Source organism: Podarcis pityusensis, assembly GCF_964106645.2.
Source record: "Podarcis pityusensis genome assembly, chromosome: 11".
NCBI lineage: Eukaryota > Metazoa > Chordata > Lepidosauria > Squamata > Lacertidae > Podarcis > Podarcis pityusensis.
Genome location: NC_138036.1, coordinates 34,895,242 through 34,912,355, shown reverse-complemented (window position 1 = coordinate 34,912,355; position 17,114 = coordinate 34,895,242). Strand labels below are relative to the sequence as shown.

Here is a 17,114-nt window from a genome sequence, read left to right as displayed (position 1 = left end):
CTAATCCAATCCAACAGAAGCCCATGCTTCCATCTCCAAACACCCCAAACCCTTTCTGCCCTCTCCTTATTTCCTTTCAAAACAGTTAGTAGACACAACGGTGCAAACAGAGGCAGGCAGCAGGGAGAGGAAATCTTCCCTACCTTCCTGTCTCATAAAATCCACCTCGCAGAGGTGCTAAGAAATTGAACATGGGGGTTCATGGCAAAAGTAGTTTTCCTATAGGCAGCAGCAACCAGGCTTTGTCCTTAATAAAAATGCTGGAGGTCAATCAAGAACTGAAGACATTTTTGTTTTAACAAGCTTTTCCAGCTAGATGAAAAGGTATCCAGATGTTCACTCTGTTTTGTTTTTAAACCTATAATAGGTGGCTTTTGTACTTTTAAAAATTTTTTAGCTGTTTTCAAGGCTATGTTTGTAAATTGCCTTGGAACACTGTATGCATAAGGAGAAGGCTATTCAAAAAAATCAAGCATCATTATCATCACACACCAAAAAAACACACATCAGTAGTGCTATGTGCCTGTAAAAAGAAGAAGCACTCGTGTCATTTTATATGCCTTAATAAAAGCATTGTCTCCAGGTCATGAGAAGCAACAGTTCATTTTGCAGTGGGGAAACTGAGTAGACTCTGTGTGTGGTTTTGTCCTATCTGCCAATCAAACTGGAAACGTCCTTCTGCTGTTTCCCTGTAAGCTATTAAGGGTGGGGCACCCAGGAGGGGGGTGGAATTGAATCAAGTGTGTTCGCTGAAGCAACAGTTGTACTTCTGCAATACTCAGCTGGAGTAAAGCGTGCAGTTCTGGAAGACACACTTCAAGAAGGATGTAGACAAACTGGAATGGGTTTGGAGGAGGGAACAAAGAAGGTTGGGATGATAGAGAAAACAAGTCCGATGGTGAAAGGTAGCAGGGAGAGAACGTTGAGCAGGGAGGTGATAGCACTCTTCATAACACCTGAAGCACAGGTGAGGGCAAAAGCTTGTTCTCTGCTGATGCAGGTTTAGGCTAAATGGGTTTAAACTGCAGGAGAACAGTTTATAGTTAAACATGAAATCACCTAGATCTGTTGGTAGATGCTAATCAAGATGATCAAGCGTCTGTAAACCAAGCTTTCTGAGGAAGAATGGTTAAGGTACCTGGGTATGTTTAGCCTGGAAAAGAGGAGATATGATAGCCATTTCCAAATATCTCAAGGGCTGTCACATGGAAGAGGAAGCAAGCTTGTTTTATCCTGCTCCAGAGGGTAGAACTCGAACCAATGGCTTCAAGTGACAAGAAAGGAGATTCCTACTAAACATCAGGAATAACTTTCTGACAGTAAGAGCTGTTTGACAGTGGGAAAGTCTGCCTTGGGAGGTTGTAGACTCTCCTGCCATGGAGGTTTTTAAGCAGAGGTTGGATGGCCGTCAGTCATAGATGCTTTAGCTGGGTTTCCTGCCTTGCAGGGGGTTGGCCTGGATGGCCCATTCCAACTCTACCATGCTACGATTCTATGAAGAGAAACTTAGCAGTTCAACTATAGAAACAATTACTTAGTGGGGAGGTGGAGTCTGCTTTGCTGAAGGTTTTTGAGCAAAAGCTAGACAGCCATATGTTTGGAGATGTTCTAGCTTTGGATTTGCTAGCACTGAGCAAGCAGCTTGATGAGGTAGCCTACAAGGGCCCTTCCAACTCTATGAATCTATAACTTTTACATGTAAAAGTGTGTTAGAAAAGCCCAGCACAAGTTTAAATTGTAGCAATAGTGTGGGAGGGGTGCTTTTGCCCACCTCATCATTTGATTTGCAGAATTAGCCAACTATTTCCATGGCATGCAAGCCATTATGTCTGCCTTTGAGAAACTGGAGTATGGCAGCCGTTTCCCCAATCGCACATATAACCTTGAATGTAAGCTAGGGCCTAACTGGGTCAATGCCTGCAAGAGTCAGCCTTGCTTGTGCAATCCTTTCTGGGTAAAAATGATAACTAGCATTTGGCAGTTGGTGAGAGGAGTTTTCATAACACACACACACACCAGTTTAAAAGGGAGGATTCATGCCTGCAAATATGGCATTTATTAAAATATTTAAGTAACATGAGATTTAAGAACCTGTACAGCACATGTATCTTCAGAATTCTGCACATATTGAGAAATGGGAGATCAGGGGGCAGGGGAATGTTGTATGCAGACAATGGATATGGTGATATATTACAAATGCACATATTTTCCTTATTTGCTTATCTGTTATTTTAATAACTCCCTCAACCTTTGCTTTCTATTCTCTGCTTTGATTCTCTGCTATGCAATGCTGTCTTCTTCTTGTGATATTAAAAGAGCCAACAAAATGTTTGGCAGAAAGCAGAAAGCAGCTCACTCCATGGCCTTGTATACAAAACTAGGCCAAGCTCCAGCTCTAGACAGATGAACCCTGGAATTTATTTATGCCAATTTGTTTAGTCAATGAGCCATGATCCCATCAATTCTATCTCTTAGAACAAGTCTTGTTAGTCATGCAACACAGATTGTTTTCTAAGAACTGGTACTATGTGTCCTAACTCTTGTTTTCTGTATTTGTTTAACCATAGTTACCTACTTTCCTATCTCTTATCGCATGAACGATACACAGACTCAACTGGGCACTGCAAAGTTTGGTGTGAACTTGGCTTGTTTACCATTTCCTGCTTAGTGTCATGTCTATCTCGATAGCTATAGGTCTCTCATCGTTTGGTACTCCAAAATTAAATAGATCAAATACAAACAGCAGGTCTAAATTTAGCAAATCCTTTCCTGTTGCTATGGTGTAACAATAACCAGCCATATGGAGACAAATAGGTACAGTCAGTTTCCTGGCTGCTGGATGAAAGAACTCAGGCAGAAGTTTCTATTGTGCCCAGGGAGTAAATGAGAAATGATTGGCTCTTTGTGTAAAGCTTAATGGAACAATACTACACTTGAGAGTTCTGCTTTAAAGTGAAGCTTCTTCTAACACACCTTTCAATCAATTGCCTTTTAAAAAATCTTAATACTTCAAATTTTAATATCTATTTTGTGTGATTTAATATTTACTTCAGAGTTTGCTGCTCATGTGACCACCAAAGCAATTTTTTTTAAAAATCCAGATTTTTCTGCATCCGCCCACATGGTGTTGTTTTCATTCCATCACTACTCCAGAATCAAACCACTTTTTCTGACATTTGTGAAAGGTCCAGAATGGTTCTGCAATATTTTCACTGTGTGGTAGGTATTTTGTGCAATTTCCTGCTGTTATGTGTGGTGATGAAGGTAGGGGTTTGAGCAACTTCCATTTTGCTTTTTTGACAGGAAGCGGTCATTGCAGCCTCTAAAATGATGGATAGCACCCCTGGCTAGGAATGACGTGAGTATTTCCTTTGTCTATTCTCTTAATCTTCCATACGGTCAGAGTTCTAGAATACCAGGTTTATATATCCCCCCCCAAAAAAACACACACACCCTAAAACCCTCACAACAGGTGGAATCAGTAACCTAGGTGTATGCTCATAGCTCTGACAATTGGTTGGTGAAACAAGGGGATGGAAGGGTTATGACTGCAGACACATAACTTTTTTTCAATCTGAACAGATCCTGATGTTGTTTTAGATGGGTAAAAGTACAGTCAGTCTCCAAAGAACATGCAACTCACTGTTTGGATGGTCCACTGCAATTTTGCTCCAAAATATACCAGAACAAACAGCAGCTAGAGAGCTACAAACAGTATGACTAGAAGGAATCTCTGTGGCACCCAAAGGATAAGTGATTCACATATTAGTGGGTTGCGCTCAGAATGAACATAAACTTTATCTATTAGGCAATTAATATATTCCCGCGGGAAAACCTGCAGCAAGATGAAGGGGCAAAGAGAAACAGTTGAATACCCACTTAGCCTAGTTACCTAAGAAGAGAGTTTAAAGCAAACTAGGGCAGATACAGAAAGTGCCAAAGAATGCCCAAGGCCATTCAATAAAGCTACAAGGACAGCAACAAGAAAGCTGGATTGAGAGCCAGTCGCAAAGGCACTAAATTGTGTAGCTGTTTTATTTAGATTTATTGTTTCATGGTATATGATGTGAACTAATCAATTTAGTTATATAAACATAATTATTCTATGGTGATAGTTAATTTCCTCCTTTTGGATTTCTTGCAGTAATTCTGTGACTCACTGGAACTGTATAATTATATTGAATGGCAGGCTGTAATGCATTTTAGTTCCATTCATTATGGATGAGTATGCACCAGTTAGCAAAGATTTCACTTTTTCTCTCTGAGCAATGCTGCTGGTCTGAAAAATAAAATCAATCCATGCTTCCCACCCAAGATTATGAATGAGTCAAATGATGTCATTTCCTTCAAGATGTGGATTTGGAAAGAATGTGTATAGCTACAAGGTCCTAGAAATATGACCTAAAAGGGGGCTTTTCTTGGTGATCCTTAACATTTTCTCCTAGAACAAGTCAGAAGAAGAAGAGGAGGAGGAGGAGGAGGAGGAGGAGGAGGAGTTTGGATTTGATATCCCACTTTATCACTCCCTAAGGAGTCTCAAAGCGGCTAACAATCTCCTTTCCCTTCCTCCCCAACAACAAACACTCTGTGAGGTGAGTGAGGCTGAGAGACTTCAGAGAAGTGTCACCAGCCCAAGGTCACCCAGCAGCTGCATGTGGAGGAGTGGGGACACAAATCCAGTTCACCAGATTACGAGACTACCGCTCTTAACCACTACACCACACTGGCTATAGGATATATAGCCCTCATACAGCAAACAAGAGACACATAATCCATGTATTCTCTCCCTTTCCCCTAGTGTTGGGTTACCAGATGTCCCCGTTTCCCAGGGATGGTCCCCAGGTTTGCGAATAAGTTCCCGGAGAAATTCCATCCCTGGAATGTCCCCAGATTTCATCTAATGCCCCTGGGAAACACAGCAGTGGCAGTCTCAGCAGCCCAGAGCAGTTGGCTCTGACTGGCTTCAGGAGCTGCTCAGAAGTCCCCATTATGATGGTGGTGCAGGGGCTCTAAGATGCAGCTTCCGGGCTGCCTCCACCTTCCCTGACCCCAGAAACTAAGCTGTGAAGGGAGGCTTCATGCTGCCTATCAGAGCAGCCTCCCAACTCCTACTTGCATGCAAGCAGGAGCAGGGCAGGGATCCCTCAGCTGGGAAGGGAGGCTTCATGCTGCCTATAAGAGCTTGAGTGCAAGCAGGAGGGGGCAGGGATCTCTCAGGCAACGGGAAGCCTCCCTTCCCAGCTGAGGGATCCCTGCCCCCTCCTGCTGGCACGCAAGTAGGAATGGGATTTTGGCTGCTCCGATGGGAAGGGAGGCATTGCACTGCTCAAGCCTCACCACTGCCGCTGCTCTCGGCCCTCCTTCTCCGCCTTCCATGCCTGACCCACCATGCACCACTTCCCCACCACCAAAGAACCAACAACTCAGGGGCTGCCCAGGCTCATGGAGAAAGGAGATAGAAGCCTCAGAGGAAGGGGAAACGTGGCAGTTGAGGTCAAGGCAGTGGCCGCCCCTCTGCCACCACCATCGCTGCAGCATCAACGTCCCAAACGTGTAGTATTGATTGATTGATTGTGTCCCCGGATTCAGTGAAAAAGATCTGGTAACCTTAGGCCTAGTGCCATCCAGCCCTATTTCAGGAAGTATAGTGATGGGCTTGTTATGTTTTAATATTGTTTATTGTGATTTTATTAATGTATTTTGATGCTGCTTGTAGTACACCTTAGAAAGATTTGTATTCTGAAAGGCAGGATGTAAATAATAAATACTAATAAACCACAGTTAATTGGTGATGGTATTTCCATTTACTGTGGTTAATGCTGGATGGGAAAATCTTCCGAACGGGTTAGTCAGAGGTCACAAAGATCCAGCATTTTATTACAATATATATCCATATCTCTATGAAGAAAGTTCTTTAAAGTGGACAATTTTTTTGTATTAAAAAATGTACCAAAAGTATGGTTAGAAAGTAACTTCTCCAGTGTTCAGAGATTTTCTGGCTATAGATATTTTTTCAGTGTATTTCATTTAACTCTACAATGGAAAGTGCCTACAACCTCTAAAGGTTTACCATCATACCACTTTAAACTGTTATGGCTTTGCCCCAAGGAATCCTGGGAACTGTAGTTTAACAATCAATTTAACTGTGGTTTTAATAGTCAATCTCCCATCCCAGGGAACTCTGACAAGTGTTACCTCTGTTAAGGTAATGGAGGGGGGGGGTCTCCTCAGCATCCTTAAGAAACTACAGTTCCCAGGATTCCTTGGGGGAAGCCATAACTGTATAAAGCAGTAAAATACTGCTTTCAAGGTATAGTGCAGATGGAGCCCCAGTCTCGTTTACATTAGTCATATTTATTTATTATCTGCTTTGGGGCGGAGTGTCTACCAAAGCAGCTCACTCCAAGCAACTGCTGGATAAGTGTAAGAGAAAAGTAATATACTTACTAACCTGAATAAGCATCCAGCTGAACTGGCAAAGATACAGATAGTGAGTGATGGAGCCCAAAGCAGAGCAGCTTTCTTCTGAGAGTTGTTGGCTTGTGTAAGCGGAGGCCAAAAATGAAATCTGGAAGGAAAATCATAATCATCATTAAAAGGGTACATAACAATAAAGAAAATGTGTTTGGAATAGGGAAGAAAACCAAAAGGATCCACCTCTGTACATGTTAATGTTCTGAGATCAATTCCTTCAATACAAGGACTGAGAAATAAATTCAATGGAAATCTAGCAGCTCTGAATTGTTACTATTTATATTTTTTATATTTATTCATTTTTTTTTAAAAAAGCCATGAAACTAAAAGCAGCTTGCAAAAATGAACATTAAAACAAGGGTAAAAACAAGGTTAAAACAACCTTAAATAAGATATTATATGTCTCTCTCTCTCTCTCTCTCTCTCACACACACACACACACAAACGTTCTGCTTATCTTTTAGTAGGGAGGGGGTGCAGTTGACTCTCATACATTTATAGGTGTGTGTGTGTGTGTGTGTGTGTGTGTGTTTGTGTGTGTATGATTCAACTGCACCCCTCCCTACTAAAAGATAAGAAGAAAGTCATGATCCCAAATTTGGTGAATATGAATGTTTCCACCTGCTGCTAAGAACAGATTGTGATGGTGCCTCCATGGCATGCCTCCCCAAGGAAAGAATTTCATAAAGCGGAGAAAGCCCATTCTCAAGAACTAAACACTGAGTACAGTTGCAGAGTACAACAAGGAGTATCTGTCATGGACTGGCTGGATGCAGAGAAATGATGGAAGGAGCCAGCTGGGGAATCCCCAAAGGAGGAAGGCTCAGGGCCAGGGGAGTGGTGGTGGGACGATGATGAGTGGTCAGAGGGGGAAGAGGAAGCAGACTAGGAGGAGGTGGTGTTGGAAGCAGAAGAGGTAACAGGGTTTAGTGAGCAGGAAGAGGCTTGGCAGACAGCATTCCAGAATCGGAGACAGAAGCGAGTCTGGAGAGGAGGGGGCCAAGAGGCAGAGATCAGGCAGGCTGTTAAAGAAGCCAGGGAGTCTTCCCATCCTGCTGTGACCAGCTCGCCTCCCCACTGGTCTCCCAGGACCAGAAGAGGTATGAAGAGGGCAGAGCAAAGAGAGACAAGGCAAAGGAGCCTCAGGTTGATTGCAACATACATTACAATCATTTCTGCTTCTTACATGGATAGGTAAGAAGATTTCCACAGATTTTACTGGTGCAAGTTGCTTCAGCTGAAGTTATCCAGCCATTTCTGTATTCTGTGCTACAAAGGAGGTTTTACATTTGAGACTGTTCAATTGGCAATTTTTGCTTCATGGAGGCCCTATGCCATCGTCCTGGGCATAGAGTCAGAAGGGAACAGCTAGGCCACAGCAGTCCTAAATGTGCTGCAAGACTGGGAGGTGGCTCCCTTTTCTGGCAGTGTGTGCAGTGTGTGTGTCTCCTTTCTGACACCCACAAAGTTGTTGAGCTTTTTTAAAATAAGACTACATCTGGGTTTTCCCTGACATTCCTTGCTAAATCCCCCCCTCCCCGACACCATTTTTAGGACATGTCAGGAATTTTCCTGACATATGGCAAGCCTAGTTAAACTTAACATAGAGCTCAAAGTGCATCCTGGCAACTGTATTTTCTTGTAAGTGATAATACTGTGACATGTAGGGAATGACATCTGCATTGTGAAATGAACACATCACTGAAAATTATTTTGCACTTGAAACATCTCAGCTTGTAAAAGCAAAAGTAAAGAAAAGAAAATATAATGAGCATGCTTGATTACTGCGGAATGTAAACACTGCAAGGTTAATGGCACTCCCTTGCAGGAGGTTTGATCCTACTTGGGTATGTTTCAAAAGATGCTGCTGTTCTTTCTTGCAGGAGTTTTCCTGTGGGGTGCTGCAGGGTTCTGTAACATCCCCTATGGGTACATGAAAGCGCTTGGGGAGGTCATCAAAGAATATGGAGTACAGAATCATCAGTATGCTGATGACACTCAATTACCTCTCCTTCTCCTCAAGTCCCACAAGGCAAGAGAAATCTCCGATTTTCTGTTTGGAATAAGTAATAGGCTGGATGAGGGCCAAAAACGCTATCCAAATAAGGCAGAGATTGTTTACCTGTTCACGAGATTTCTGTACTGTCTTTCAACATACAATTTCTAGTGTAGTTTACAGTGTAAAAACCAAAACAATATAACAAAAACAATTGACATTTGTCTTCTCCCAGGCCTTTGGCTAATTAAACACTCCATGGCCTTTTAAATTGTGGTTGGTGGTATGTTCTTGTTTGTTACTATGGTATGTATTATTGTGTTTTTATATTATAAACAGGCCTGTGATCCTCAGATGAAGGGTGGTATAGAAATCTAATTAATAGTTAATTAATTAATACCAATATTAAAAATAAATTAAAATAACATAGTTACAAAATATCTAAGAGAGCCTAGCTTCAAAAAGTATGACATACATATATATACATAAATATGAACCCACACATCCTTCTCCTTCAGGAAAGATAACAAGAAGAAGAAATAACTAACATGGCATGCTAGAAATCTAGGGCCATTTTAGAAAAAAGTGAATTCCTCTTCAGCTTGGATTTAAAATCCAAGCTGAATAAGAGTTTGGGGTTTTTAAATGCTGCCTTCTTGAGAAAAGAATTCTAAGACCCTGAAACTCATGTCCTAAGCATGTAATTAAAAGCACTAGTTTAGATTTCGGCTGGGTGATATATTAATATAGTGTTCCAAACTGGTTTGAAGTCCATATTGTGATACTGATTTCATAATTTTGTGTCTGATAAATGTTTAAGAACCTTTGACTCAAGAGACAAGAAATTTTAGAAAGCACTGCTCATCTTTTTGTAGAAGCTGAGAAAAAACAATAAAGATCGTTAATTCTGGCCATAAATAAATTCATTGCATCCAGGCATGAGTTAATTGCGGTTCATCCAACTAGATTTAGGGAATGTCCAACAGATGGAATAAACTTTGCAAACTTGTTTCTTTCCAGAACTTTTTGCTGAATGCCTTTATCATATGATTGTCCTCTACATTTACTGAAGTCTATTTCAAGTTCACTGAAGTAGTTCAGTATCAGCTCAGCCATACTTTCACCGGTATGACCAGTATGCATGACATGCATGGGCAACTGGGCCTAGATAGTAAAACCTTCCTTTTTCCTTTTTTTTGGGGGGGGGGGGGAATAGCAATAGACTGAGGCCCTCCTAGATTATGTGGTCCTGGGCTGCAGCTCGCTCAGTCCATATGTAAATCTGGCATTGCTGGGGCCTTTTGTGTGCAAAGCAGATGCTCTGCCAGTGATCTGCAGCTCCTTCTTGTAAAACTGCTCAGAAAGCTTTTCTGTGGATAAGTACAGAAATGTAATAAATAAATACAACTGACTCACTCAGACGCCAACACTGGTCAGTTTGACATTTCCAGGCACCTGATAAAATATACAGATCTCTCTTCAATGTTTTCCTCTCACTGTGATCATTTAGAGTAAAAATAAATTCTTACTAGGAAGGAGAAAATATCAGCATGTGTCTACTGTGAAAAATGTTGGTTTTGGAACATTTCTTCTCAAGATCATATTATTTCCTATTGAGCTTCATGAATTTGCTTTAAAGAAAATGCCCTGGTAATGCTTCTGTTTCGGTTAACTACAGCTTCAAATATAGCTGCGAGATCATTAATGTTCTTCACTAACAGAAATAATAGAAAATATAATCTTTCAAAACAGCTGGTGTTAATCCTTCGCTATTTCTTGCAGAAAGGCTTAAAACAAACCACCAAGATCATTTGAGAACCCTGATAATGCTCCCTTTCGTTAAAGTACGACACAACGCTAAATCTATTCAACTTAAGCACGCAAAACAACCAAAAGCAGAGGAAAAACCAAAAGGCATTTTTAAAAAAGTATTTATTTAGTTGGTTTTATATAAGAACATGGCTAGAAACTGAAGTGAGAGGGTGTGTGTGGTGTTCTGCTCACACCTGGTTCCTCTGTCCCTGAAAAGACCCCTTCAAAGGTCAGATTGACATGCCTTGAAATATGAAATTTCATCCTTCACAAAGTGTGCAGGCATAAGTGCTTTCTCCTTATGCATGTGTATGCATGTGTGTATTATTTATTTCAGTGACGTACAAGGTGAAGTGCTGAGGCTCACTGGTACAGCACATTCTTTATATGCAAAAGGTGCCAGGTTCAATCCTTGGCATCTTCAGACACAGCTGGGAGAACATCTGGCTAAAACCCTAGAAAGTCACTGCCAGTCAATGCAAATACTCAGCTAGATGCACCAGTGGTCTCAGTATAAGGCAGCTTCCTATATTCCTAACAAAAGAAATATATTTACTTTTTTAATAGCAAAACATTCTGGCTTCTTCTTATGAGAATTTAGTATTCACATTTTGGATATAGGGTTTTCAGTGATTAAATGTCCTTCCAGGATTGATTGCACACCTGCTTAAAGAGCATGCACACACTAAAGCACATAGATGCTCTGGGCTCTCTAGCTCATGCTACATATATCTATGTCTCATGGTATGCATCCAGTAAACTTCTGGCCCTTGGTGTTTCAAGAAATGTACCATCAGTCTAGGGAGGACTGAGGAGAGAGCCAAACTCTCATGCCTGGGCTACCAAACCCTTCAGTGTTCTCTGTTCCTAGGAGCTACATGACAAATTTTCAAGCAGCGAGCATCATGGGAAATTGGCGAGGGGAGGAAAGAGATAAATTTGAAGGTTTGGGGAGGTGACTTGAAGATTTGGAAGGTTTGGGATGGTTAACATTTTCCTGGATGAGCCTTTAGAGTGAGTTTATATTATACTTTGTTACACTAAAAGAAATGTGAGAAGTGTTCTATGCTGGAACTTTTCACAGTAACTTCTGTTTTAAAAGCCAACAGTTTAAAATACATTCTATTCTACTACCGTGGATACTGTTGGATTGGATGAAATTCTTGACGTGATATAAAAAAGCTAGGACAGAAGTGTACATAGAAATAGACGCACACAGGAATGTGTAGCTGAATGTATATTAACAGGAAATCCAAGCCAGTTTCCTCTTATAAATAACCACTTTGAGCCATGGAAGGAACAGTGTAGACATGGAAAATAAGTAAAGAACAATAATACTTTTAAGGAATGAATGAATTAAACAATAACAGACATTACTTCATTTTTGAGGTAAAAAGCAGAGTCTAAGTTTCAATGTACTTTTTTTACACTAGAAGTTATAGTTGTACAGGCTGGTGAGATAAATTGGGAATTGCTTTACAGCAATGGCCATAATCCTAAAGTCCTAAATAAATGGGATTCTTTCAAAGGAAGTGATCTGTACGTCTCTGCACTGGCTTCACATGCTCATAGAGCATTGGGTTACACATATGTACCTGAAATGAAATCCTGTTGAAATAAAGGAATCTAAATATATTTAGCACTAAAGAGTTAGCATGTGAACCTGCATTCATCATCTCACAGTAATGAGCAGCAAATACTTGCATGTTATTCAGAGATATTGATTTGCTGCAATTGGCAATAACCCAAAATTTGGTACAATACTATGTAAATGCTTAGGTTTGGACATGATGCCTACTCAAACTCATAGATGAAAATAGGGATGTCCTTGCAATGCCTCCTTCTTACCCCAATATTCCACTTCACAAGCTGCAGCCCATACACCCCATGACATGACACGATTGTGTGCTGCATTTTTACACCCTGTCAAAGTCATTGAATCATACAATTTTATAGGTTTGGGAGGAACCTCAGAGGTCATCTAAACCAACCAGCTGCTCAATGCAAAATCTACAATGCAGGCTGCAATTAAAAAGGTAAAAGTAAAGGACCTCTGGATGGTTAAGTCCAGTCAAAGGTGACTATGGAGTTACGGTGCTCATCCCGCTTTCAGGCTGAGAGAGCCAGTGTTTGTCCACAGACAGCTTTCCAGGTCAGGTGACCAGCATGAATAAACCACTTCTGGTGCAACGGAACACCGTGACAGAAACCAGAGTGCACAGAAACACCGTTTACCTTCCCGCTGCAGCGATATCTATTTATCTACTTTCACTGGCATGCTTTCGAACCCCTAGGTTGGCAGGAGCCGGGACAAAGCAATAGGAGCTCACCCTGTTGCAGGGATTTGAACTGCCAACCTTCTGATCAGTAAGCCCAAGAGGCTCAGTGGTTTAGACCACGGCGCCACCTGTGCAATTACAGCAGCCTTGGCAGATGGCTGTCCAGATTCTGCTTAAATACCTCCAGCAAAGTTCACCTCCTCCTGAGGAAATCTGTTCCAGTGTCAAGCAGCTCTTACCATAAAGAAGTTTTCCCTGATGTTTAGCTCAAATCTGCTTCCCTACAGTTTCCACCCATGGTTCTTCCCTTGCCCTCTGAATCAACCTCTTTTAAATGCCAAAAAGGGTTTTTTGTTCTATGGGTTTCAGATACTCTAGAATATAAATGACCTTAACAATATATTACGCAGTTTGAAATATAGCTCACTCTGGAATGGGTTGAAATGTCAGGCTGCACACTGCAGCGTGCTTTGATATCTTCATGCATGCATTTACTTACAGGTGCACTAAACTAAGACCCACCCATCCAGATACTGAACCTCTAGATACTTGAGGGGATGAAGCTAAAACCTACAGAACACCAAATGCTAGCATCCTAGAAAAGAGAAAGAAAGAAAGAAAGAAAGAAAGAAAGAAAGAAAGAAAGAAAGAAAGACAAAACAAAACAGGAACAGTGATTTTTTCAGAGATAGGCACCAGAAAACAGGGAGATTTGCTTCTGCGCCAACATAACTTCACAAGCCAGGAGTTCATGTAGCTGTGCAAAAAATGCAATTGCTGACCACTTCCACCATTTGGTTTTTATTTGTGAAAAATCATAATCTGATTCAGTTAAACTATTATACAGTCCTTTTCCCTGGCAATGTCTCCTATGTGTTCGGGAATATGTAGTTCCTGCATAGCTAAAAAATTAGCTAATGAAGCAACGACTTATATAACTGTTGACATTTTCTAGCTACTTGAAAGAGCAGTTGTTTACACAGTGCACTGGAAGGCTGAGTCCCACCCTGTTCTCCTTTGGCAATGAATATGTTTTTATATTTAGGTGTGAAGAGGGTTAAGGGCATTGTCGTACTTATCCATACATTCCAGACACTCTTCTATAAACAGCAATTAAGATGAATAACCTGATGCAAACCCAAGGCTCAAAATCTGCTGTTCTCTGTTAAAAAATGCTGACAAACATTAGCTAGCTAGTTTGTCAAGTGCTCCTATGCAATGTGTGCTTTTTTTTACATTAAAGTGCTTGGTTCAAAGTTGGCAGTTTCACCAAAGACTTCTGAAGCCAACTGCATCTACCACTGTGTTCCCATGATTTGTTGCAGGCCTGTACATACAGCCCACCAGGCACATACAATGGCCCACCAAGAACTCAGCCTGTTTGTTTTCTGCCCAATACTACAAAACAGGGGGGTGACATGGCATCCCTCTGCCAAAGCTAAGGCATCATGCAATAACATGACTAGGAAATAGGGTTGGTGATTAACAACTAAGTCTTATACATGTCTGCTCAGAAGTATGTCCCACCAAGTTCAACGGGACTGACTCCTATGTATGTGGGGTTAGAATTGCAGCAAAAGGCTGTGGCCGTAAATACATTTACTAGAGTGTATGTCCCACAGAAGTCAGAAGGATTTACTTCTAAATAAATATGTTTCAGGTTGTGCTGTAAGTCAGTGTCCCTGCAGCAGCCTTTCTTGTTACCCACAGAATCCCTCTCCCCACCACTGAAATTAGGCTTCAAAGAAGCATTTGTTTGTTGCCAATACACTAGGCTGCAGTATGTGCTTGGTTTGCCAGCTGTGTGTGACAGTTTCTCCGGTCTGCGAATGTGTGCAGAGGTCTCCAAAGGCTGCTAACCCTTGCTCAAAGTTCTGTTGGGCTCAGACAATTTATGGCTTTCATAGCTTTGTTCTGTGAATTTGGCTTGGAAAACAAAAAGCAGCTGGCCCAGCTGTTGGGAGGACCTTTCTAGTACCATTGTACCTATGCTAGTACCTTTCTACCCAATGGGGTGAAGGGAGCGGGTGGCGCTGTGGTCTAAACCACTGAGCCTCTTGGACTTGCCGATCGGAAGGTCAGTGGTTCGAATCCACGCAATGCAATGAGGTGAGCTCCCGTTGCTCTGTCCCAGTTCCTGCCGACCTAGCTGTTGGGAAGCATACCAGTGTGAGTAGATAAACAGGTACCGCTGCAGCGTGATGGTAAATGGCATTTCTGCATGCTCTGGCACTTGTCACAATGTCCCATCATGCCAGAAGCGGTTTAGTCATGCTGGCCACATGACCCAGAAAGCTGTCTGCAAATGGCGTCTCCCTCAGCCAAAAGCGAGATAAGTGAGGCACCCATAGACACCTTTGACTGGACTTAACCATTCAGGGGTACTTTACCTTTTTTGGTTTTTTGTTACCTTTACCCCATTGCCTCATTTAGCCATGCTTCCAAAGCATTTCCAATGACAGATGAATGCAGTGCACACTGCAGTAACTGATCTTTTCCGTTATAAAATCATAGGTGCTGGTTCCTGAGCTCTAGGGAAGGATTAGGTTCCACAGCACTGCTGGGGCCTCTGTATGGGCCTGCTATGTAGTACCTATAGCAGTGATGGGGAACCCATGGCCCTCCAGATGTTGTGGGACCCTAACTCCCATCAGCTGCAGCTAGCATGGCGAATGATCAGGGAAGATGTGGGATGTGCAACAGGAGGGGGTGGCAGGATGAGTCACAGGACTGTTATCCTATTTTGAATCATTATTTATTTCGTTTCACAATTTGCATGCTGCTTAATCACTGTAATCTCTAAGCAGTACTGAACCGATATATAACAATATAACATCAACTACAGCACCATGCTGTATGGGAGTTTAAGAGAAGATTCAGATACCTCATCAACCAAGAGCATGCCTATATTCAAGGAGTTATAGTGAAGAAGAACTATACTTCACAGATGGTACTAAAAGACACCAAAAATGTCACACTGAAAACCTGTGCGGAATACAGGAAAGCTTATATATTGCAATGGAATCATTTACATTGCTATATTCAACCTGAGAACATCACAGTGCTATAAATATAAAAGCTGTAAAAACAAAACAAACAAACTAGCTTTCACCTTAAGGACTTTATTTGGAAAACTGTGTGCCCCCAAGAATTTCTCTTACTGTCTCCTGCTTTCTCCTCTTGTTCTTTAGAGAGATTGTAGAAGGGGAACTTATACTCTGGTTTCTCTTTAAATCATAAAAGGCACACTTGACAATCGTAGGCAGAGCTTGCCTCAATGAAGAGGCAAGAGCTAGGCACTTTTACCACAGTTCACATTTTACTCTTTGTCTTTTTCTTTTCTTCCCAGCCTATCTTTTAGACTGATCCTCAACACCTGTGCTTGGAAATGTTCCAATGAGGACAACAGGACTAGTAAGCATATTATGACTGTGGTCATTCTTTAGTTAAAAGACTAGATGCTTTAACACATGAATCCAAGTACTGCAGGAAAAATGTTTGGGGGAGGAAGTGGCAAAGCAACTGCTAACCCTAATGTTACAGATGGGTGAGGCAGGCATAAAAATGTCTGGCTTCCACTGACTGAGCTGCTCAGCTCCCAGAGAAAGGCAGGACATGCAGAAAACAGTAAAAAAGGAGGAGGAGAGGACATACGAAACTAGGAAGGTAGGAACCAGGGAGGCTGACAAGACAGTGTGCCAAGGAAACCAGGCAACAGGAGGCTTAGGAAATATGATGGAAGGGGTGGTCCAAATAGCAGTGAGAGGAAGAGAAGAAATGTGAAAGAATCTGATGGGAGAGAGAATGGGTAGAAAAAAGTTGCACATGGTCAAGAATCGAGGGGTGAGAAGCATGCGGTTGGAGGATGGATGGTGGCTAACAGATTGAGGTTGAATCATGACAAGACAGAAGTACAGTTTTGGGGGGACAGGAGGCTGGCAGGTGTGGAGGACTCCCTGGTCTTGAATGGGGTAACTGTGCCCCTGAAGGACCAGGTGTGCAGCCTGGGGGTCATTTTGGACTCAAAGCTGTCCGTGGAGGTGCAGGTCAATTCTGCATCCAGGGCAGCTGTTTACCAGCTCCATCTGGTACACAGGCTGGTACACTGAGACCCTATCTGCCTGCGGACTGTCTCGCCAGAGTGGTTCATGCTCTAGTTATCTCTCGCTTGGACTACTGCAATGCGCTCTATGTGGGGCTACCTTTGAAGGTGACCCGGAAACTACAACTAATCCAGAATGTGGCAGCTAGACTGGTGACTGGGAGCGGCCGCCGAGACCACATAACACCCGTCTTGAAAGACCTACATTGGCTCCTAGTACGTTTCCAAGCACAATTCAAAGTGTTGGTGCTGACCTTTAAAGCCCTAAACGGCCTCAGTCCAGTATACCTGAAGGAGTGTCTCCACCCCCATCGTTCTGCCCGGACACTGAGGTCCAGCGCCGAGGGCCTTTTGGTGGTTCCCTCGCTGTGAGAAGCCAAGTTACAGGGAACCAGGGAGAGGGCCTTCTCGGTAGTGGCACCCGCCCTGTGAAACACCCTCCCACCAGATG

At 42.2% G+C, this 17,114-nt stretch overlaps 1 protein-coding gene and 1 long non-coding RNA gene across 6 annotated transcripts in view; one reads left to right on the top strand and one right to left on the bottom strand.

Moving 5' to 3' along the window:
- The window catches only part of ADGRV1 (adhesion G protein-coupled receptor V1), a 236,191-nt gene that overhangs the window by 59,394 nt on the left and 159,683 nt on the right, over positions 1-17,114 (bottom strand). For all 3 annotated transcript variants that reach the window (XM_080972135.1, XM_080972133.1, XM_080972134.1), the window contains one exon: positions 6,452-6,568. In XM_080972135.1, coding sequence (XP_080828261.1) covers positions 6,452-6,568 — 117 coding nt within the window. The remainder of the gene's footprint in view (positions 1-6,451; positions 6,569-17,114) is intronic.
- On the top strand, positions 661-13,404 carry LOC308458396. 3 transcript variants are annotated; one of them, XR_013977355.1, is made up of 6 exons: positions 661-967; positions 3,102-3,219; positions 3,304-3,358; positions 8,358-8,506; positions 12,239-12,318; positions 13,063-13,404. It is a non-coding gene; the product is annotated as an uncharacterized lncRNA (long non-coding RNA). The 3 variants fall into 3 exon arrangements; XR_013977357.1 differs by lacking the exons at positions 12,239-12,318; positions 13,063-13,404 and having other exon boundaries at positions 8,358-9,175; XR_013977356.1 differs by lacking the exons at positions 3,102-3,219; positions 12,239-12,318; positions 13,063-13,404 and having other exon boundaries at positions 8,358-9,175.